At 39.1% G+C, this 23,531-nt stretch overlaps 1 protein-coding gene across 3 annotated transcripts in view; it reads left to right on the top strand.

Moving 5' to 3' along the window:
* Positions 1–22,851, top strand: part of ADAMTSL3 (ADAMTS like 3) — a 203,288-nt gene extending 180,437 nt beyond the window's left edge. For 2 of the 3 annotated variants that reach the window (XM_056345954.1, XM_056345953.1), the window contains 8 exons: positions 8,556–8,738; positions 10,794–10,913; positions 11,696–11,908; positions 14,329–14,512; positions 17,024–17,228; positions 18,069–18,178; positions 19,717–19,931; positions 20,455–22,424. In XM_056345954.1, the coding sequence (XP_056201929.1) occupies positions 8,556–8,738; positions 10,794–10,913; positions 11,696–11,908; positions 14,329–14,512; positions 17,024–17,228; positions 18,069–18,178; positions 19,717–19,931; positions 20,455–20,564 (1,340 nt within the window). In that variant the 3' untranslated portion in view covers positions 20,565–22,424. Of the gene's footprint in view, positions 1–8,555; positions 8,739–10,793; positions 10,914–11,695; positions 11,909–14,328; positions 14,513–17,023; positions 17,229–18,068; positions 18,179–19,716; positions 19,932–20,454; positions 22,425–22,564 lie in introns of those variants that run through there. The other variant, XM_056345955.1, reaches the window with a different exon arrangement.
* Positions 22,852–23,531: the final 680 nt, after the last annotated feature.

The following is a 23,531-nucleotide window of genomic DNA, read 5'->3' on the forward strand; positions in this document are numbered from 1 at the left end:
CGCCTGTTGAAGGGTCATCTTTTTGCACGTACGCTTCACAGAGATGGACCAGGTACTTGCTGTCAGTATTGGAACTTGAAACGGGTCCAGACAAATCAAGAACTTTATTTTCCATCTGTTCCTTCATTTACGTGCCCTACTCCAAATGTAACTTTGATGCTCTTCTTTGTCTTCTATGCTAAACCCCTCAGAAAACATCTCAGTGAAGAAAATCAGCAATTTAATACATAGGATTCTGGCTTTTAATTTCTTTTAGGGTTTTTTTTGTGTGTTCTTCTAAAAGGTATTAATAATGGATTTCAAAGATATTAAGGGGTAAGTACAGACTTATTTTACGAGGAAGGAATGACACTGTAATTAGTATAATAAATGGAAAATCTTTTGATCTTACACTTCTTTTTACTTTAAGTGCATCTACATTAGAGTTTTTGTTTGGATCGGGCATAAGCGGGGAGGACTGAAAGATGTACTTGAAAAGCTTAATTGTGCTTTGCTTTGTGTCTTGCAACAGTCTGGGAACCTGAAAAATTAATCCCTTTGGATGTAACTAAGCTGAAAGGTGTGCCTGGGGACTATACCCATTACTTTCCAAACGCTAATGGGCAGTAAGTCCAAGGGTCCAGGCAAGATTCACCAGGTATCCAAAGCGACCCTCATCCAAGCACACATCTCGTGTGTTTTGGGATCTTGGTACCTACTCTGCCTCTTTAAAAGCACATTCCTGATGCCCTGTGCTACTTGCTAATGTAAATATAGCTTACAGAGTTCCTTTGGGGAAAACCCCATAAACCAGAATGGTTTACACTATTGCTTTTTTGGGTGTTTCTCCTTTTCTCTCCCAGCTTTCCTTATTGAAGCAGGGGTTTCCTTCAAATTCAGGAAGGGTAAGATGGATTGTGTTAAAGGAAGGTAAAATCTAAAAAACTCCGTTGAGAGTTCTTCAAATGGTCAGCAGACAGGTGGGTATTCCCTTGATACTTCCTACTTCAATTTGCAAAAAGCTGTCAGGAACTTCCCCAGGTAAACTTTAACAAATTCTCATAGTATAACAGAAGAGGTTAGCACACTGGGGCTAGTACCTGATCAAATGATCCGAAAGAACAAATGTTCAAATTTTAGTGGAGAGAGGTTACCAGCAGGGTTCCCCAAGACTCTGTTCTGTGATTTGTGATGTTCAACATTTCCATAAAAGTTCTGAAAAAGAATGTGAACAGTTAGTTGACTAAAGGTATAAAGAATCAGGATTTATAAAGGCTAATCAGGTCTAAAAGTCTCTGCAAAGAGTTGCATCAGGATCATACAAATAATGTTTAATAGCTAAATGAGGGCAAAGGATGGTCAGAACTTATATTTGCAGAATAAATGTCCACATAAAACAAATAAGCTTAAGTATAGGCATGTGCACATGGCTGTACCTGAATGACTGCTGCTCAGAGAAAGATTTGTGGAGGCATGCTGGTTAGTTCTGTGGGAACACCAGCACACGTACTGGGTGGTGTCTGTAGAAGCACATCAAAACTTACGGCAGAGGAATGGACAGCACAAGAGAAAATACAAATTGGCCGTTGCTTAAAGCTGTGGTGAATCCTGTTTGGAACTTGCTAATCTCATCTCAAAAAGGATACAGTAGTGATAGGAAAGGTGGAGAGGAGAGCAATATTAGAGGAAACAAGCATGACGGCCAAAGTGCTGCTTCTGCTTCTGGAAGCTAGGAAAGTATACTGAGGAAGGGTGATTCAATCGATGCCGTGATTTTAGTGGTCTCCCTACACCTCCCACGTGCCCAACATTGGACACAAAGTGCTGAGTTAAACGGACTTCAGGTCTGACTAAGAATGGTGACTCCGATGTAGTTCTTTGATTTCTGATAAAACTAGATTTTCCAAGTCCCTGCGTATGTGTATCTACTTTATGATCCTAAATGTCTGGGTCCTTGGTGATATAGCACGGCTGTTCAGTACAGTGGAAGTATAATTACTAACCAGCTGGGCAAACCAGTCTCCGGTAACAGTGCTGAACTATAGAATTGCCCTAATGCACCCCAACCAAGTCTCTGTTGGGGGCTGACTACAGAATTCAGTCTAACAGTCATTTCTGAGTTCATACTTAACTCAGAGCCTCTCATTGACTTGCCTACACATAGCTGCCTGATTTTACATGCCTGATTTTGAAAAATATTAGCCGTAAACTTCTGCAGCTGGACAAAAGATCGTGTTCTCTTTGAGCTGACAGCCAGAGAACTAAACAGGACCCAACAGAGCTGTAGCAAGAGTGGGATGGGAAGGGGTCTTGCTTCAGGAACCCCTCTATGGAGGCCAGCAGATGTCAGTAAGTATGTCTAAATCCTGCCAGATGTTGCTACCACCTAGGAAGAGGGGCTGTCGCATGACTGGTAGGAAAAGGCAGAGGTAATGGCTTTGAAAGCTTGCAAGAGAATGAGGCAGTGTCAGAGGGCAGGCTGGAGGATCATACCAAGTGCCAAAATGTCTCATGCTGGCTCTCTGTCCAAGGCTATTATGCCTGGTAAAGTTGGCAAGATCCATGCAGGTAACCTCAGTAGCAGCGTGGCTTAGGGTTTTTAGGGTTTGCTAGAAGTTAAGCATAATTTGGGTGAACGTAAAGGCAGTTTGCGACTTCTGCTGGAGAAGATATGAAGATGTATCAATCAAAGAAATTGCACTGTTATGCTAAATCCACTGTAGGTGTTAGTGAGTCTAGAATAAATAATAATCAGATTGCATTCATTGTGTATATTACTGACCCAGAATCATTTCCTCTGAAAGATGACATAGAATTTAGCCTCTAAAGTTAGGTAAACTTTTAGTGAAGTGCAGCAAAATGTGATTTGTGCCAGCACAGTCCTGCCTTGCTCTTGAATGGGAAATACAGAATACTTTATGAGATTCTACATAGCTGGGGGAAAAAATTTCTGAAGACATATCCAATGTTTTAGAGCAACTAGTTAGTAGGCCAAGATTTTTTATGGTGTGTAATATTTCATAGGGCTTTCAAGGTTGGAGGAAATTTGTTTTTGAACACTGAATATTTTAAGGGCACCCTATAGTGCAGATTCCTTTTTTTTTCCTTTTTTTTTTTTTTTTCTGTTTTTTAAACACATGTTTCACAGTCCCATCCGGAGCTGGAGGTTTTTTTCCATAACATTTGCTGTCCCAGGGCCATTCATGGTGGAAAATGACTTTTTTCATGGAACATTGAGTATTTTAGAGCTGCTCCAGTGCTAGTGGAAAATAACCTGTGTTTGAGGTCAGAAAAATAGATTAAACTGATTTTAAGTTTTATAGCCACTTCAGTCTATAGTAGAAATTTTTAACATCAGAGGATTTAGATCCATTGCAAGAGTAAGACTCTGATTTTTAAGGTTTTTCTAAGACTAAGAAGGCTTGAGGTTTTGTTCATGAAGGACAGTTACAGCTATCCTTAATTTTAAGCATGTGTTTAATCGCATTCGCTAATAGAGATGGATTTAATCCTGTGCATAAGCGCTTTCCTGACTTGGAGCCATAGGATAAGATTGACTGATTCTGCTGGTAGCTGATGTCAGTGATGGATCTCCCATTTGAATCACGGGGATCTAAATTGCACTCGGGGATTCTGAACCTTTGGCAGTTTGGGTGAGTTGATACCTTTGGGCTCATCCTCAGCTGCATCTGCAAGGAGGTGGGGTATCGAGGAAACAAAGGTGGCTGCAGGCCATTCTCTCACCTCTTCCCCTTTTTGTACTGGCTGTGGATCAAACCAGGAATTCTTCAGCTTGAAAGTAATATTTTCTTGGGTGTAGATAGGGAACGACTTCCTTCCAGGATTACAAACTGGAAGATTTACTTCTTTTCCTGAAGAGAAAGTCTAGGAAATGATTCCCAGAATGATTTGTTGTCTTCTGATGGGTACAGAAAGGCAGCCATTCTGTAGAAGCAGCTTATGTAGATGTGTTAAATTTGGACAGTAAGCTGAAAGGAAAGACACATCTTAAAACCGTCTGGGAATGAACAAATGACAACAGTAGAGATTTCTTTGAGTCAGAACAGAGGGCAGAGAATTATAGTGGCGAGGAGGAAATATTTTTAAAATTCAATGTAATTAGCTTTTAAACATCTCTGTAATAGTCTTGCTTCAATTCTATAATGGAAAAGACTCTTGAAGACTGCGAATGTTATTGTGTCCATGTAAAGTCCCTAAGTAAATCAACCTTTATGTAAAGGAGAGTCAAGCATCTGCAGTTAAAATTCAACCTTGTGCACAGGATGAACCCTTCCATGAAGTCATAGAGAGATGTCCTAAAGCTTAAGTATAATTTCAGCTCCTTTAAGGAGAAAAAAAAAAAGGAAGACGAAAACAACAACACCTTGTGTTTGGCTTATTTTTGCTTAGTTTATTTTCTCCTTGGATAAGAAAACAGTACTTAAAACTTTTACAGTTTTGTTTACATGAATACTAAGAGGTGAAGTGCAGGTTTTAGGCCTTAACTATTTGCCTAGGGGGGAAAAAAAAAAAAAAAGCAGCTTTTCTTGCATTTTGATGGTATGCTTGAACTCTGTCCTGCAGACAGTGCTACTGTAAGTCTTGTCAAGAGAGGAGCGTGGGAATTGTATACTTTGCCTGCTTTCTCACAAGAACTGATAGATGAGACTTGGTGTGCAGTGCTGCAGACCAGTAGGGAAGAAAAATCTTATCTCAACAGCAGTAAATATAATCTAATTTCTAAAGGAGAAGCATAAAAAAATCAGCATGATGGAAGCTTTATCACCTGCAGTGTGCAAATGGTGACTGCACGCTGGGGTTATGTGCTATGTTATGCGAAGAAGTTTTATGCAAAGCACTGTTAAGCACAGACACTATTAAAAAGGTAAATACACACCTAAAAATAGGGATTTTTAGCCTCCTCCAACAGTGTAAGAGTTTCTCCTGATAGGAATTCCAGAAATGACAGTATACGAAAGAACTCAGTGTCTCTCATAGGAGTTATGGCAGAAAAGAATTTTTCACTGGCAATATGAATATACAGATAAACTGAAGCTCTCCAGAAGAGTTTGAAATGTACACGCTGCTTTGCCGAAGAACGCAGAGGAGCTGGACTAAAAGACATATCTTTTTCTCCTGCTTAATTTCTTGTATCCATTTATAGGGTGTCTATCAGCAGATGTGGTAGTACCACACAAAAAAACCAGTTTCTGGCCAGATTCTCTGCTGCACCTCTCTGAATGTACAACTCTTTATAGCGGATTTGTGCTCGCCAGTTTTCCCCTGAAAGGCAGGGCTAGATGCACTGATTCCTAGCGTACAGCTGTGTCCTGACAGCAGATTGTGCAGACACCCAACTGCCTCTTCTCCCCCGCCCCCCCTCCTCCCTTCATGCGATATTCCAGCCTGTAACAGGTTCCTGAACTCTGCTCTGAAAGGTATCTTCCTTTTGCCCTTCGCTCAGGGCTCAAGCTGAGGATTTGCCTTAATACTCCTGATGGCGACCTAACCAAAAGCCCAGGCAAAAGGTCATGGAGGGAACTTGCTTTCAAATCCCAGTTGTTCTTAAGCAGATGGTCCAATATCTACCAGGCTCACTTGGATAGTGAATTGGTTTCCACATAGCACAAAGTCTGGGGAAAGAAAAGGAACGTGCATGAAATGCAAAAAGCTGAAGGGTCCTCAAAACGTTTGTGAAGAGGCCAGCTCAGAGGGACTCAGCATACAGTTCACATAAAAATCATTTACTTTTAGAAAAAAAATCTTACTTCATAGTAGTTTTTGGGTAAAATACAATGAAGGAATGTTGTGATTATCTCCACTACTATTTTCAACTCAAACAGGTCACGTTTATGGATGCGCTCTGAAGGTATCTAGATAACATTGTTTTAAAATGATAGTGTGCGATAATCACGTATAATAGTGTTGTTTTTTCCATGATGTATTTAACTGATGGTTTTTCATGGATTTCTGCCCCCCTCCCCTTATCTGTAAGTGACAGCACCTCTAAGATTGCTTGGATAGATTCATTGGCATTTCAGTTGGAGTGGCTGCTGGACTGCCATGCAGGGCTCTGTCCACACTTCTGCTCCTTAGACCTGGAATTTATGTTTGTGTATTCACGCCATTCTCTTGAGAAATGGCCTGATTTTCTTGTGCGTGTGGTATTGCTTGTTTCTGCTAAAGAGAAATGTATACAGCTCTTTGGAGAAAGAAAGAGGAATCATTTGCTGTAACTTAAATTGAGTTTAAGGTGTGTGACAGATACCCAATTTTGAACTTAAAATGAGAGGCAAAGCTGTTCTGCAGATTTCTTCTGCAAACTGAGCTCCAGGCCAGGTTTTAAAAGGCTCTGCATGTCTCTGAATGAGACATGGGTAGAAGAGTACAGACATGGCAATTTTTCCGGGATAAACTCTAGGATACAAACCAACTTTGGAAGAAAGAAATACTTAAGTTAAATCCCAGGGATGAGGTACATTTCTGAATGACGTGGTGAGAGCAGAGGGAGGACTGTATCGTGAGACGATACTGGGCTGAAGTTTGATAGAGGCTCAGGTTAAAAGCTTAAATTTAAACCTTTCCAAACATTTTTGTGTTTTGTGGAATTTTACATAAAATCTTTTGACTTCGGTCCCATCTCAACCGTGCTGCTTCTGGCTTATTTTTGGCTCTGATCAGTCTGCTGGATTTTGGTGCCAGTGAGGGTAGTCTGGCTGCAAACCTCTAGGCCTCAGATTAAACCAGCTCAGCATCCTCACAGCACCTCCTCAGCCCATCTGTATAGTAAGCATATACGCCTGAATGGCCATGGAAAGTACACTCTAAAGGAAAAATATGTCTGAGAATGATACACTTTAGCCAGAAAGCTGGGGTAAAATGGAAAAAAGACCCTTAAAGCAAGACTTCATCCTAATTCCAAAAGGATTTTTCAAAGTGGCATAAAGATTCCTCTGGAAACTTGAAAAACAGCAGGGTTTTTTTGACCTTTGTGCACTCTGCAGATCTGTACTTTGTTTTACGCAGTTTTGTTCAGTAAAACACAATTTCATGAGTTTAAAAGCACTGAACAGCTGCTAAATTGTCTAGAATAAAATCTGTGATTATGCCGAAGAGTGTTTCTCTCCACTGTCTTTCTAGACAAAATGGTTGGGGGAACTTTTTCCTTTAGTGAAATAGCAAGTTCCAAAAAATATGTCTGGTTCCTATTACAGTAAAGGAAAAATTTGAGGTGTGCATTGGAAGTGCTAAGCCAGTGATTGAAATGTTAAAGTTGTTCCTAAAGGCTATTCCACATCATGAAGACATCATCTGTAAAGTAATACTGCACAATGATCTGTGAAGAGAGGAGACTGAATTAGCATTCAATATGGCTGAAACTTCCAAGTGTCCCACATTCAGGTCAGCTTCTCTAGCAGAACCTCTTTTGGTAGTCCTCAGTGAGCACTGATCAGTATGTTTAGCAAAAAAAGAGTTCAGGTGAAAGACAGTTTAACCGCTCTGACTTGTCTAGTGCCCTGCACCTTTGTGCTCCTCCGTGGCTCCTCACCGTGCCGTGTACGTTAGGCTTACCCAGTGATTTATCTAGGATTTTGGAGCTCTGAAAGAGCGCTTCTGCTGCTGCAGCTCAAGCAGAGCACAAGCAATGAAGTGTCTGATTTGCCAGCTTGCAAAATCTCTTCTTAAAGGCCAATGGTTGAAGAAAATGGAACAGTAGAAGTCCTCCCACAGAGGTGTACTGTGACAGCAGAAAAATCATCTAATTAAAAATAAATGTCCAAAGTCATTCAATGATTAAAATTTAGAATGACAAGTTATCTGCAAATGCTGAGATTCTCAGAGTTCGAGCGTTACAGTAGGAATGATGATAGACCTTTGGGTCTCTATAACATGATAAATGAGATTGCTTAACAACTGAGCTCCTTGTTTAGTTGTTAATAACTGTGTTCTTTTTCCTTCACACCACGTTGTTACAAGCTGTATATATGACATCTGCAACTTGGAGGAGTTTACACAAGTTTTTTTGGCAGAAATTGGCCACATGGATTTTCTAATCTAATTGATACATAGATCCTTTTTTTTTTTTTTTTTCCATGAAAAATATTTTGCCTCCATTTCTTTTTTTTTTTTCTTTTTTCCGCATTTTAATCAGAAATTGAATATTTTTTCCTTACTTCATATATTCTGGGATGCAGGTTGAATGAAAAGATGCTGTGCAGATCTTTACATCAACTGGTCTTGATCGGGATTAATGGTCTCACATCTTTCAGTAGCAAGACACATGAGCACGTTGCTTCTGTAGGACTGGTGGCAGTTTCTAAAGCTGTTCTGAGAGCTTGCCTTACAGTGCTTAACCTTTAACCTAGGTGGGATGCTTAATTTTTGATAGGGCTTACAACTAACAAGTTTTGTTGTGAGTGGAGAAACTACTTATTTTGCTGCAATGTTGTTTGGTTTATGCTACCCGTGACATGACAAAGGAACTTACGATTCTTGGATGTTATAGTAGCAGTTAACAGTATAAACCCTATGGTTTATCTCTCACAATGAATGATTTAATTATTTGCATTTTAAAGGTGTTCCCCAACCAAATGTAACATGGTTCAAGATGAAGGATATTCCACAAAGCAATTCTTTCCTGGTTTTGAATGGCTCTTTATTTCTGAGGAATGTTTCCTATGAAGATGCAGGAACATACACTTGCAGAGCAAATAACGCTCTCGGAAAAGCTGAAGCTGCATCTCTTCTCCACTTAACTGGTAAGTGCTAAATGAGAATTCCTGACTGATAACAACAGTGAGCTACTTTGATTATGAAGTTTAACCAATAAAATAGTTGGAGGGATATTTAACGCTATATTACGAACTTGGAATTTTCAATTGTATCTGACTCCCTGGGATGTGTTCTCTATTTTGCGTTTCCTGTAATACTGTATCTAGGTACAGATGGTTTGACTTGTGACTTCTTCAAAAGTTGTTCCATCTTCTTGCTTCCAGGCAACAAATATCTGCCCTTAGAGGCAGGAGACACATTAGAAGACTAAATCCACTGTAATATTGCATTGTTCCTAGTGCTTTTATCTAGGGAAATGCAGCAGGCTTGAGTTATTCAGAAAATCTGCAGGGAAATGCAGGGAAATGAAAGCAAAGGCTGGTTTTGGCTTTGTTGTGGGTTGTTTGGTTTTTTTTTTATTATTATAGAGGCCAATAAAACTTAGGGACATGGAAAACAAAAAATTCTGAATATGAACTGCTAAGTCTCAGAATAGAAAATGTAAAGAAAAACTCCATTGAAATGGCTCTATTGTAAGTAGATTTATAATGTTATACTGTATAATACAATCATGCCTGGCAAATAGCTCCAATAAATGGATCATTCAGCTCTCGAGGTTAACTTTCTCACCACTTTGCTGTATGAAGTACAACGCAGTTACACATGGCCAATCCCGTTACAAAGGCTTCTTTCTTTGGCACACACGTGTAAGGCAGCTTAGAGTTGTTTGGATCTGTTGGCCAAGGAAGACGTACCAAAGACATAATAGGAGTCTGTGTGTCAGGATGAGTGTAGACTGGAGCTCCCTTCTTGGTTTCAGTTTTCATGGAGAACATCAAAACTTCACATGTTCCAGAGAGGAATATTATTATAATGATGTGACTGGGAGGACTGCTCACAAGAGTCTGAACTTCGTTTCTATTCCTCGTCATATGACGTTAGTTTAATTAAATCTTGAGTGGAGAGGAGAGGGCCAAATGCTGCAATTTTTTGGCTGTGCCGAAACTGCAATGAAATGGGATGACTCCTGGTGTCAGAACTTGCTGATTGCCCTGACTCAATGTTGTCTGAAGCAACATCACGTCAGCCTTTTGGACTTCACTACAGCAATTACTGCCTGACCTGGGGCAGTCAAGCAGCAGAGCAAAATCTGTGCAGCCTTTCTAATACAGGTTCCTAAGGACTGACAGGGCAACCAGCCTTCTGCCTGTGTGGCACTGGCCTCACAGGTTCTGCGGAACCTCTTTTGTCCCAGTGTTTACAGAGACAAGCAGGAGGCTTTGCACAGGCGTTCCATACTGAGGAAAAACGTTGAACATAAAATGACCCACAGAATTTAGAATATAGCAAAAGATTTAAACCGTTCTGGAAGAATCATAGGTATTATGCACATTCATTAAAGCAGAAATGTTGACTAAGTGGCAAGAACTGTGTGTTATTGACAGATTGCCCACAGTTTTGGCAGTTATTCTGTCTGGCATATGATAAAAAGGAGGCGTTGCTATAGTGACAGGCATATGATTCTGCATACATTATGCTATCTCTATGCATAATGAGATTTTAAAAGATTTTCTTCTTTTTTCTGCTGTAGCACTCTGTCATAATTCCACAATGGACCAGAGGAATTGGCCTGATTCTACTGAGAGAATTATTTTTCTTAAAATTTCTGTATGTGAATAACTGGTAATGAAATAATAAATAACATTGTCACAAGAAACAAGAAATACATCATACATCCTGTAAATCTTGTTTTTACACTAAGTGTTACAGGCTTATTTTTCTAATAAATAATATTCAATAAATTTGAATAAATTAGAAACTTGCATAAACATCATAAATAATTTCTGCATTTCCCTGTTTACAGATCTGAAGTATATTTGTTAGACAAACAATTTGACTACATAAATCCAGTTAATCCTAACAAATTCCAAAGCGCCAATACCTTTCTGATTCATAACTAGCATGTGGGATAATTTCATACAAATTTTTTATTAACATCATGATTTAAATTGTGCTAAGAAGATATCTTATCTGTGTTACAGAACAAAGACTTACAGGGAATAATACTCTATTATCAAAGGGAAGCAGAAGAAAGCGTGTCCTAATGGCATCAGGAATTGGTACAAATGTCAGTGTGGTGCCTGGAGATCCACTAAGAATAGGTATGTTGTATTTTCTGGTTTGTCATTTAAATTGTATTATTTATTCATTTCATTAAACTGGAGGGAGCCCCATGGAGAAAAATGAGTGTTATTCTGAAGAGTCTTGGTTTGGTGACATTCTGGATTTCCTAACCATATCTCAGCTTTCTGCTATCATGGAGGGACCCTCAGAGTAAGAAACACAATTGTTTTTTGATTCAGTTTTTCAAAAAATGTTTTTAAATGGTGACCCTTTAGGAATCATCTAGGTGACTCACCATGAGACTAAAGCTGCGTAATTTCTCTTTGAGCTTTGGTTGAAAATGATGGGAGGGGATTCAGCTGGGCTCTAGAACAGTTTATTTTTCTGTCTAAAATGAATCCCTCTGTTTCCATCCCTACTTGTTTGTGTTTGTGTTTCACACCTTTCCAAAACAGATAGAAACACTTTCATTAAAAACCTGTTTGCATGTTGCAGAGTGTGGGATGAAATCTTCATTCCTTTGAAATGATTATTCCCCCCACCCATTTTGTTCATATAGAAGTTAAGTTTGTAAGAACTTATTGAAAGGGAAAATATAAAGAGCTGTGGTAAGTATACATCAGCTTACACAGCTGATACCCCTCAAGGGGCAGTCAGGATTTTGGGCTGTAGCTTGGACTTCAGTGAATATATGCTATGCATGTTCTTGTTTTTATTTAGACTGGCAAGGTCTTTTACGTGGAATCATGCAGTCATACATGCTTTGTACAAACATTTCAATGTGTTTAGAAAAACCTGCTTACGTGCTGCTGATTTTTAGGTTGCCCAGTGCTGCCCAGCCACAGAAACACAGTTCACTGGCTTTTTGGAGATAGTCCAGTTGAAGAAGTTAAGACCTTGGAATACCGAACCCTGGTTGGGGGTCGTATCCTAGAGGTGAACACCAGCTCTGGTCAATTTGCTGGACAATTCCAATGTTGGACTTCAGCTAGTGCAAAACCAATGTCAGTTTGGGTAAATGTCAAGAAGGAAGGTTTGTTGAAAATTATATGACAAATTCTTAAATTTTAAAATATTTTCTTTCACTCTGTAAAGACTTTCTTGCAACCTAACGTGCTTTTATACATAGAAAGTAATTCATAAATACATGTTTAACTTCACATACGTGACTAGTCCCATTTAAATCAATAGGCAGAGTTGGAAATCAGTATCCTCAGAGTTGGAAATGAGAGTTAATGTGTATTCAAATGTCATGTGGGGGTTCTCATTTCTTACCTGTGTAGCTGGGAAGCTGCAAGAATGTTGCCTGATTCAGTGTCTTGCTCCTTAGAGTTTTAAATCAGGCAGGTTTTTTCAACTTCCCCCTCAACGTACCATACAAACTGCTGCCATGACAGCCCGCCAAACTGAAACAAAACTGACTTTGAGGTCATCTTTGGAAATACATTAATTCTAATCATCATAATTTTAACACAATTGTCATATTCCAGTGTCATTACGATGACATGGTAGCCACCCTTAAACACATCAATGTATTAGGGCACACTGCACACTCATCTATTTCAATGTTAAGTTTTCAAGAACGCTTTGCAGTGTTCTCCAATGTAATGTGCTTGCACAAAACTGCATTTCTATTAGTAGGTTATAAAACGTGCAGCTGAGGATTATAGATGAATTCAACAAGGATCCTACATACGGACCAGCAGGGCAATAGGCTGTATCTGCGAACATTTTATAAAGTTTTAAAATTTTGAACTGCTTTAGAAATTAATTACATTATAATTGGATTTTAAAAAAGAGAGTTAGGAACTTAGATCCTACTAAGAGTGGCAGCAAAGCACCAAACTCCATTTGGTAGTTTAAGAAAAAAGTAAAAATCTCTAACCAGTCAATACCCAGGGAATGCAAATCAGGTTTAAAAACAAGTATCTGTTGAAAATGAAAGTTTTTGTGTTTTATCTATTAACCTTTTAATATGATTTGGCTTACTGGTTATGTGCAAAGGGCTCAAGCAGTAGAATCAGATCTTGCAAATCCCCTACACTGTGTAAAAGTGTATTCTTAGTGACTGACAGTGGATTACTTTTACGAGTGAGAATAGTTCTGGGATGCATGGGGTTGCGGGGTCAGTCACATTTACAAAGTAATTTTTCTGAAACATATATATGGTCAGAATATTAATGAACTGAGTCAGAAAATATCCTAATAGCTCACCAAAAGAATACATCCAGGCCTTGGTCCTAACATAGAACTCATTAAAGCTAGAATTTCTGAACAGGTCTAGCCAGATATTGAACTATCCCTCTGTAGTCTTTCGCCGGACTGCCTTTTGGTTGCCCAATACCCTTTCCAATCAGGCTGCTCGGTATTTTGGGGAGATTCCATTTTCTAGTTGTGAGCTTTTATTCTGGTTGATGCTTCTTTAAATGTTTCATCACTGAAATACCCATGCATTTGTATGACTGCAAAATCTCCTTTGGTGGTTTTTGCACAGTAGGCATATTGAGGGCACTTCTGAGCAGTATCATCCTAGTTAAACAAACAATACAGTCTCTCCATCATAGTTGCAGTTGGTAAATTTAACTATTTCTACTTTGAAAAAGGCCCTTTTGTATTATTTTAAGAAACCCAGAAGTAATAAGGAAACATTGAAAAACAATAAGTTAAAGAATTCATTATGTGCTGGAAGAGTGAGCCTGTGGACACAGCTGGTAGCTATCAATTATTCTTGGTTATTACAGAAAAATCTGACTCCTTCTGTGATCACATAAAAATCTGTCAACATTGCATAGTACTTCATCTTTTACCAAGTGTCAAAAAAAAAAAGTTGTGGGGGAAGGGGTAACTGGAATTGCGACTAAATATAAAGGTAGTAATTGTTAGAGGTGATCGGTTTTTAATATAAAACGCTCTTTTAAACAAATTCTTTTTTCATCTTGCCAGATGCCTCAGTGGCAAATTATTTATGCATTAAATACTTTTCTATAGTTTAGTACAGGACTCTCTTAAATCCTGAAATTATGTGAAGTGTCTGGAGTAAGACGAGTTTTCTTCAGAATAAATTTACTGTAGAACAGCAGGAAGCCTAGAGAGCCTGATTTACAGTTTCCTCTTTTTAATGCTCATTGTATAAAAATGTTATGAAAGTTTTAAAAGAAGTTCATCAGTTCCTACTGTGAGCCAGGTCCTGCCCTTCATGTGCACATATGCTGATCCCATTTGCCTTCTAGAGAACTTCACGCTCATATGTAAGAGCTGAACTTGCAGGGAAGCCGAGTAGGACTGAATCCTACTTTGGCTTATGGTCCCTTTTCACAGCGCTGAAATACTCGCTTTTCTACAGAGGATGCAGTATCTCTCTAGCTTACAGAATATCCTGCCAAATCAATTAAAATGTGACACAGTTACAATGTATAGCGCCTCGCTCACACTACTTGCCATTTCTTTTCTTAGATTATAAATGGGAATATGCTGAGTGGAGTGCTTGCTCTGCTAGCTGTGGGAATTCAGGAACCCGCTCCAGAAGGCTACAGTGCATGAATGCAGAGAAACAGAAAGTAAATGCATCACTATGCAGAGAGCTGCAAAAGCCACTGATCGTTTACCAGGCATGCAACACAGAGGACTGCCCTGCCAGGTAAACTCCCTTCTGCTCTGTTTTCATGTGCTCTCTGTGTATTAAAATGCACTCACAAACCTCCTGACATTGTGTTTATTACTCGAGTCTAAAACGTAGGTTGTATTTCATCATGAACCCTAAAGTGTGAGAGATGTGAAAATGGATCACAAGCAAGTAGGGGAGCGCTTGATTCAGCTGAATAAATGAGATCTGTGCAAGCGTCCATGCTGCTGCCACACGAACACCTTAAAAGCTAAGCTGGAGGTCTCTCGGAGGCATTGCGATGCGCTGGTTTTGCAGAATCTGTGCCAACACACAGAGAGAAAACTCATCATGTTACAAGCAGCCAGGATACTCTGTGCTCACCTCCTCTCCGCCCGAGCCAGCAGAGCTCTGAGTAGGATGTTTACTGTGGAATGTAACGCCCCTCGCCACGGAGTCACACTCCTTGCATGCCCTTCCCTGCCAATTTTGTCACTGGATCAGCCGGGTACCTTGTGATCTAGGGGCAGAAAATCTTTATATCACAGGGAAATATACCACAACATCTGACTCTAAAAGCCAACCCCCTGCCTCCAGGCTCCTTGAGTTGCACTGAGCATTCCAGTTCAATAAGGCGTTGCTCTAGGTTTTTAGCAGGGAATCCCCACAGGAGTCCTCAAAACAAGTGCTTTCCGCTGCTTAAAGGAATTGGCCATCACTGTCAGCAACGTAAAAATCCATGAGGAATGAAAAGTCATGCACGCGTTCTGGAGTTGTCCCTCACTGGAAAATGTTTGGAGAGAAGTGTTAAGACCTTAACTGACATTGTGGGAGTGCATCTTGCCAGTACGTTCTAAACTCTGTTCTAAGTACAGAAAACATAGCAACAGATAAATATCAGGAGAAATTTGTTTATATTTCATTATTAGCAGCCAAAACCCCAGATCATCTTAAATTGTGAGTCTGAACCCCAGCCAGCCCATAAGAAGCAAACTTTTTGCCAGTGGAAAAATACTGAAATAGAATGAATAGTTTGAAACATACAGACTCGGTTGCAGGTCTCCTTCTTAAAATCCAGCCATTCAGAGCAGATGACAGTTAGGAGGATACCGGAGGGCCCAGGGCTCCCCCGGCACGGTCATGCCTTTTCGGTTGACTGCAGTGCATGACTTCACCATCTGATTATCACTGTACCCAGAGTATTCACCACAAAAAACCATCAGTTGTTTCATACGGCCAAACAGACTGGCACATAAATTCTCTCTTATTAAAATGCTTAGATTTATTTTGCTTTTAATTTGGCTTTATATATTTACCAGTCGAAGGGGATTCTGTGTACACTAACATCATTAACTCTATGTTGAATTACACATGTATGCCAACATACAAATTGTTTTTCTGTTATGAAGTATTCCGTGCTTCCTATGTAGGAAGAGCATAGAGGAAGTTGCCTGGAAAACAGCCCTGGGTCTGGTTTCTAGTGCCTCTAATCTCCCCCTTCCCTGTGATTACTGACCTGGGAGGGAAGTGCAAAATATTTAGACTTCCCCTTCCATCACCCCACTTACCTATTTCTCGATCTTCTCATCCCAAGGCCACTCTTCAGAAAGTATCCATCAAATCATAAAGGCTTTAGATGTACGGGCAGTGGCACGGGCCCTTATTACTCAAAGTGTTTTGCAGGTGTTTAATCACTTCTCTCCAGCACAGCACAGAAGTACAGTTAAGCAAGTGTAAGGGTTTAAGAATGTACTTCACTTGTGCTTTAAGTGTTTGCCAAATTTGGCCTGACTGACTTGCTGTGCATGTGCTGCGCCAAATGTTTGCAAAAATCCTTGAGCTTTAAAAGGGAGAAAAAGGCAAGATCCAGGCTGTAAAAGATTAATCTTCCTTGAATGGATATAAGCTGTTTGACCGCAAGAAAATTAAATAATTGCTAAAGAGAATAGAATATTTTTCCCGTTATCACAGTTGTGCTACACATAAAGTCCCATTCTGTATTTCTAACCTAGATTTATTAAAAGATCGAGTCAAATAAATGGTATTACCACCTGCTGCTTCCCCAGTGTTGTTCGTAGCTGCCAAGACAGACTAAATCTTTGCAACTTGCAATCAATAAATAACACGTTCTGCTTGAGCCATTATCTAGCAAGATCTTGATGTAGTAAGTTTGGATGAGTTATGATGCCTGTTGCCTTAATAGTAACTAAATCGATATCGTTCATTTTATGAGTTATGGGAAAGTAGGCTGACCTTCTTTCAGAAATGTTAAGTCCAGCAGGGTCTGTAGGGTTTACCTAGTATAACCTTTTTGGGTAACAAGCAGTATAACTTCTGTTAGCATACACTGAGCCACAGTTATCTTAGAAGTCATCAGTGAACTGAATTTATAAGATCTTGCTTAACTGAAAAAGCTGATCCTACCTTTTCTCACCTCTAAAACTTGCAATAACAGGTTCTTTTGATTTTTATTTGCAGTCACTGCAAACTACCAGCAAGTTTGCAGTGCTTTCATAGTTGCTATAAAATTGTCTCTGCTGTCTGTAGGTGGGTAACTAGCCCGTGGTCTGAGTGCTCTGCATCTTGTGGCAATGGATTTCGCTATCGACAAGTAACTTGTCAACAAGTAAAAGCCAACGGCAGCGTGCTGACACTGCTACCAGATGCCTGTATACACAGAGACCGCCCTGCGGGAAGGAAACCCTGTCTGGGTCATTTGTGTACAGTGGGGACAATACAGACAAAAGGCCAGGCAAGTTACAGTGTTCTTCTGGAAACTCCTTATCAAAGTGTATCAGTGTCCCCATACCGCTGGCTGAACATCTGTTCTCTTGCACAAAGGAAGAGCTGTGTGGCACTAGTTGTAGTTACCTTTCAGACCAGTGAACTACAGATCCTGGTGGGTTTTTTTCATTTGTGATGTCTGATCTACTTTTATGTGTTGAAACGTGAACCCAAACCTGAGTATTAGTTTCAGTGTATTCTATAAGATAATCCATTACTATGTATTCCATTTTAAACTAGTATATCACTTTTTTGCATTCTGAGAACACGTTTGCATAGCTGTACTTCTGAAGATACATGACTGTCCTTCAAAAGCAGTTGCCACAATATTTAATACACAGAACTCTGCTTTCTTATATTTTGTTTCTTCATTTGTGCAGTAAACTTGTGTACATATTGATATGATGTTATAATTATTGATACAATATTTACTACTCAACGAGCAAAGTAATGAATTAAGAGAATTGCCACACTCCTGATACAGGTATTAGTAAGGCAAGGTTGCGATTGTCAGAGCTACAGAAAGAATGTTCTAGCTCTAGAGGTGTGAAATGATGAAAGCATCGACAATGGATTTAGCTTAATGAATAGGTAAGGAAGTCAGTATCTTGGCAAAATGGGGGACAGAGAATCCAAAACACCTAGTCCTTCCCAGAACTGAGCTGTGATAGGGTTGAAAAAGGAAAAATACAGATCAAAAGTTATGCCCGGGTTGTGTAACTGGGTAACTGCCTAGAAGGGCAATTCTGCTGTTACTAACTTGGTGGTTTCTTTTTCTTTCCCCTGACCCTTTTCTCTCACTTTTTAGTGTTCTGGTCGCTGTGTAGGCCGCCCTGTAGGTTTACAGCATCGTCACTTGATATGTCAACTTCATAATGGATCTTTGGTGCCCAGCTCTTCTTGTGATGAAAGAAAGAGGTATGCAGTTTGCAGTAGTTGCAAGTTAGACTCTTTGGAGGAACAAATTAAAGATTTGTTCCTGTATTGTCAATGCAGTATAAATATGCAAATTCTTATGTACACAAGGAAAGGAGGTAGTGACAGTCATCCCTGTGTATACGCTGGATGAATTCAGGAACCCAAGGAGGGTAATGGATTTGACCAGTGTCCCCCACTGTGCTAACGACAAAGCTAGAAATAGAGTGAGAGAGTCTTGATTCCCAAAAAGAAAGTAGAAATTGGAGTCACTTGTCATAACTTTTTTTACTACTACTAAACTAGATCTCTTCTGGTATTACTTTTTATTCTGGTCTACTGCTGCCCAATTTTTATAAAATGAGTTTTCCTGGGCCTTATTTTGTGGACCATGTAAATTGGTTTACTATTTTATGATTACTGAAATAAGGTGTACTTCTCTGCATATATAGATCTCATTCTGCCTCTTAGTATGTACTTACGAGGTATGTAAAAAACCTCAACGATTGAGAAGATGTGACTTTTTACTTCAAGGTACACATTCTTTCTAAAAACTCTGTTATTTTGTTTTACTCTCTTTAAACAACTCCTTTAAATATGGAAAGTATGGGCTTTACACCCTCCCAGAATCTTAATCAGTGGATTTGCTGGGGGTTATGCTATAGCACATGGATGGATGGCAGTCTCTATAAAACACTGAAATCTCAAAGGGACTGAATTAAAGGCAAATTAAAAGTGAACATGGAGGTCTGGGGGCACAAAACTTTGTTGCAGACCGAATGTGTAGGCAGGACAATGAAGAGCAGGGAATAAATGGGTAACAAGTACATACATGGGAATTGTTACTATATTTCTAGATTACTGAACCCAGCTGCTCATGTTTCTTGCTATAGAAGAGCTTCTGAATTGTGAGCATTTTAAAGCATTTTTGCTGCACACACAATGAAAGAAATCCTGGCTCCACTCAAGTACATGGTGAAAATTCCATTTACTACTAAGAGCCAGGATTTCACTTTGGCAGCTTCAAATATTCAAGGAGGTTCACTGTCAGCACAGAAATACTGTGTTCAGGAGAGAGGTTGTGCGTGAAGAACTTGCAGCATCCAGAATGAAACATTTCAGGGTCTGTTAAGTTTTCCTTATGTAAAAGGTAAAACATTTTTTCTATCCCAGGGTTAAAGGGTTGGTTTAAAGAGACAGGGCCTTGTCTTTTGTTTCCTCATGAGTGAGGCATGAGGAATGGGCACAAAATGAAATACAGGAAATTTAACTTAAATATGGGAAAAAACTTTTTCTTACTGTGCAGGTTCTTAAACACTGGAACGAGTCACCCAGAAAGGTTGTGGAGTCTCCGTCCTTGGAGATGTTCAGAACACAGGCAGAGATGGTCTCGAGCGCCCTGGTCTAGTTACACAGTGCTATGAGCAGGGGGTGTGGACTAGTCAGTCTGCAACAGTCCCTTCCAGCGCCAGGTCTGTCCTCTGTGAATAATGGGTTAGCACAAAGGTCAACAGTTACCTGCCATCTGTTTTCCTCCACAGGTCTCCTGTCAGAAGAAACTGCTCTTCGGAGGCATGTGATGTCTACTGGCGGACAGGCCCTTGGAGGCCTTGCAGTGTGGACTGTGGGAGTGGATTTCAGTCAAGACGAGTGTATTGCGTACACAGAAAGAATAACAAACCTGTGGCTGATCAGTATTGCGGCTGGAGGAAGAGACCACTGACCTGGCAACACTGCAATGTCACATCCTGTGGCAGTATGTAAATCTTTATTTATATATGAGCGTAGCAATAGTCTGTAGCAGTTATATTAGAAAGTGACTCACGGTTGTACACTAATGATTCTGCAAGCATTTGATTGTACATCAAAGGTAAAACTATCCTCTCCAAGGAGCACTTCATAATCCTGGTGTTATTTTTCTCTGAGTAGGCCAGTTTGATACTAAAGCCTCAAAAGCACTTTTAGAAACAGGATATTTAGGAAGCCGTTTTATGCAAAGTTCCCCACATGACTGTGCCAGTTGTGACTCATAAGTCTCTGAGCAAGCTGTTAATTCCTGAAAGATGGGGTAGTTTGCTGAAGCAGACAATAGGTAAATGAATGCAGTGAGATCACACCTCTTATCTGTGACCTAGTTTAGCTTCGAATCCGCTGTTGCCAGAAATGCAAAGTAATCACTGAGCTCCCAGAAATTCATCAGTTGTTTACAATTATGATAAATTCTACTATTTATCTTTTGCCCATTATAAAGCCTTTTAACGTTTAAATATATTTTTCAGAAGGTGAATGCAAGGATACAACTCACTACTGTACATTTGTAAAGCAACTAAAGTTATGCTTGATAGACACCTACAAACAAAGATGTTGTCAATCATGCCAAGAAATGTAACTCTTCTGTGGGAAGTTCATGATGCTGCAGTGAAGAGAGGAGAAGAGAGGTTCATTAAACTAGCCTGCCTAAAGTATATACTTGTAAATAAGACATTAGTCATAACAGTTAAATGGAAACATGGGGCTAATGAAAAAACAGTACTGCAGATTGATATGCTGGACAGGGTATTTTTTCTGGGAACTTTTATTATCCACTCTTTGCAATGGAACTTTTAATGCTTTAAACATTTTCATGTCTGGATTAGGAAGATAATATCATGGCGTGTCATCTGTAAAATTTTACAGGCCATCACGTTATAATTTCATCAGGGGAAAAAGCATTATCTAAAAGCACCAGATAGCGTTTACTGTCCTCAACTTATGAGAAAAACAAAGTCACAAAACCCTTTGAAGAATTTTGGAATGGAGCAGTTATTGACCCCTAGGTTTTGGTTTTATTGTTTTATCAGTTTTAACACAATTTTTAAATTTATAGAAGCTGTGGCTTGTAGCCGTAAAATTTTTGGCAGTGACTTAATTTTCATAAACAGCTTGAGCTTAAGGGTTGATCTCACAGGATGTGTTTTACTGATACTAGCTGTCAGATGGATACACAAAAGTACATTCAGTTTTTCGTGCTTGTATTTATGTGTATGCAGTAAAAGACACTGTAGATGCTAGAACAATTTTCAAAACAGCAGTAGATCTGTTTTGAATAAATGAGGTGTCATTTTCCATTGTTTCTGTTCTTCTGCTCCAGTCACTGAAGTACAATTGAAGTTCTGGCATGATTAGACTTTTCTACTGATTTTAAATTAGATACAAGGCTTCCTTGTCAGAGCTGTGAATGAAATGTTTGTGAGCACTGTTCTCTTCCACATCAAGTCAAATGGGGAGCCGATAACTGGCCGAGCACGGCTGTCAGATTTTCTGTCCTGAATAAATTTATTCCTCCCTGGTTAATGGGGGAAAAATCTCCAAAGAATATTATTAATTATGAAGATAGACAAGTGCAAGAAATTTATTCTGAGCAGTTTTCCATCAAGATGACTTTTCATCATGGCCATTAACCGTTTGAGTGTTTTGCAAGTTGGTAAATTCTGATTATGCTATTCCCGGGTAAATTATTTTCCATGTTGCAGGTGGTTTCATTAGGGCTGTAAGCAGGGAGAACCCCATAGGAGGCAGCAGATAGATGCGTTTTTTTCTTTTGTAGTTTCCAACTACTGCACATATTGGAGGCCTGAATGCTTGTATTGACTTGGATCTTGTGTTACATTACTGAACTATATTACACGCTAATTAGTGGGTATGCTGGAAGAACAGTTTTAGTAACAGCATTCCTGCACAATGGGTTTGCGTCACTGAAAATTAGATTAGCACTACTGTATAGAAAATGTTTAATGTGGACTATTGTGTCCAAAGCTGACTGCAAGGAGAGGATATTCCTGATCATTACCTTTTTAATCAGCAATGGGTCTTGATTGTTTAAGCAGTTTTTTAAATTAAAAGAAAACCTTTGTAAGATACTTTTGTAGATATTTATTGTCTGATTTAAAAGTGCAATATTTTGTTTTGTACAGTGTTTAATAAAGATTTTTGGACATATATTTTTTCTTATTACCAAAATTTCTTATTCATGTTTTTCCTTTATATTTAAAGTTTTCAAATGTTAACACATAGCATTTTTTTGTTGCTTTAATTTTGTCTTTGGTTAAGTATGCATGCTATACAGAAGCAGTGCTGTAAATGTTTGTTACTGCAACTGGCATGACATTCCTCTGTAGATTATTTTATTGCTTTTCCAGTAACTGAAGATTTTAGCTTTCTTGAATGTAGTTTTGATATTCCTGAAATAAAGTCTAGTTTGATTATTCAACACTGTGATTACCTAGAGATTGTTTATTACCATGATTTTCATGGTAGCTATGCTTTCATTCCAAATGTTATTTTATCAGCCTACTATGTCCATAATTCTGGGGTTTCTTCCAAGCTAAGATTAGTTCTTATTTTTGACAGTTTATCAAACAGCTTCTCAGCTTCACTGACAGTCTGCTTTGCACAGCTATCAAGAGGCAACATAGATATAACCTGACTAAGCGGGGAAGAGAATTTGCCAGAATCCAAACAAGTCAGCTCTGACTCACTGGAATCTAGAATCAGACCTTCATGTACTGCACCAAGCAGAGGTCATTTAGATCCAACAGAACAATTCTATGCTTCATATTTCGTGGCTGATGGGAATAGCTACGTGAAAAAAACTTGTTTCAGAATATCCAATGTGTAATATCTTTAGGAAGAAGACTCTCATAAATAATATGAACAAGGAAAGCCGTAAAAATTTTATTAAATTGAAAATAAATGTCTAGCAATGAAACGGTGTTTCAGAGTCATTCTAGATGGTAACATAGGCAAAGGTGCCCTTAAAAAAATAAGTTAACAGAAAAAAAGTCTACTTAATTTTCCTTTTGTGTCACCAATGCATTCTTTCTGTGCAATCTTTAAAGAAAAAAAAATGCAGTACAGCAGTTCTGTGGAGCATGCTGTATAGCATAGTGTGTGCCAAGCACTTACAGCAACTGAATCCATTGGTAACTTTTTCACTTTTACATCTTGGTTTAGCATGACATCATAAAATGCTTTTTTAACAGCTGTTATTTTGAGAAATACTAGTTTTCCAGCCTGCTGTTCATTTTGCTTGCATTTCAGTAATATGTTGCTTATGAAAATGCTGACCTCAAGCACTGAATACTGTCTGAAGGCTTAGAAGATCATTTCATGCTTTTCCTGGAAGCACAATCAGTAGGTTGTAGCTCTTTGGACTGTAATGTAATAAAGGCTTCTCTAGCTTAGGGGAAAACATTAAGGGCAAAATGAAAGGGAATATGCCCCCTCCACCCTAACAAAGTCTTCAAACACATATGCACAGAAACTGTTAAACTGAATGTGCCCTCCACTCCCTCTCAAAAGTTTTTGTACTGTGCTG

The sequence above is a fragment of the Falco biarmicus genome, chromosome 7 (genome assembly GCF_023638135.1).
Source record: "Falco biarmicus isolate bFalBia1 chromosome 7, bFalBia1.pri, whole genome shotgun sequence".
Taxonomy (NCBI): Eukaryota; Metazoa; Chordata; class Aves; order Falconiformes; family Falconidae; genus Falco; species Falco biarmicus.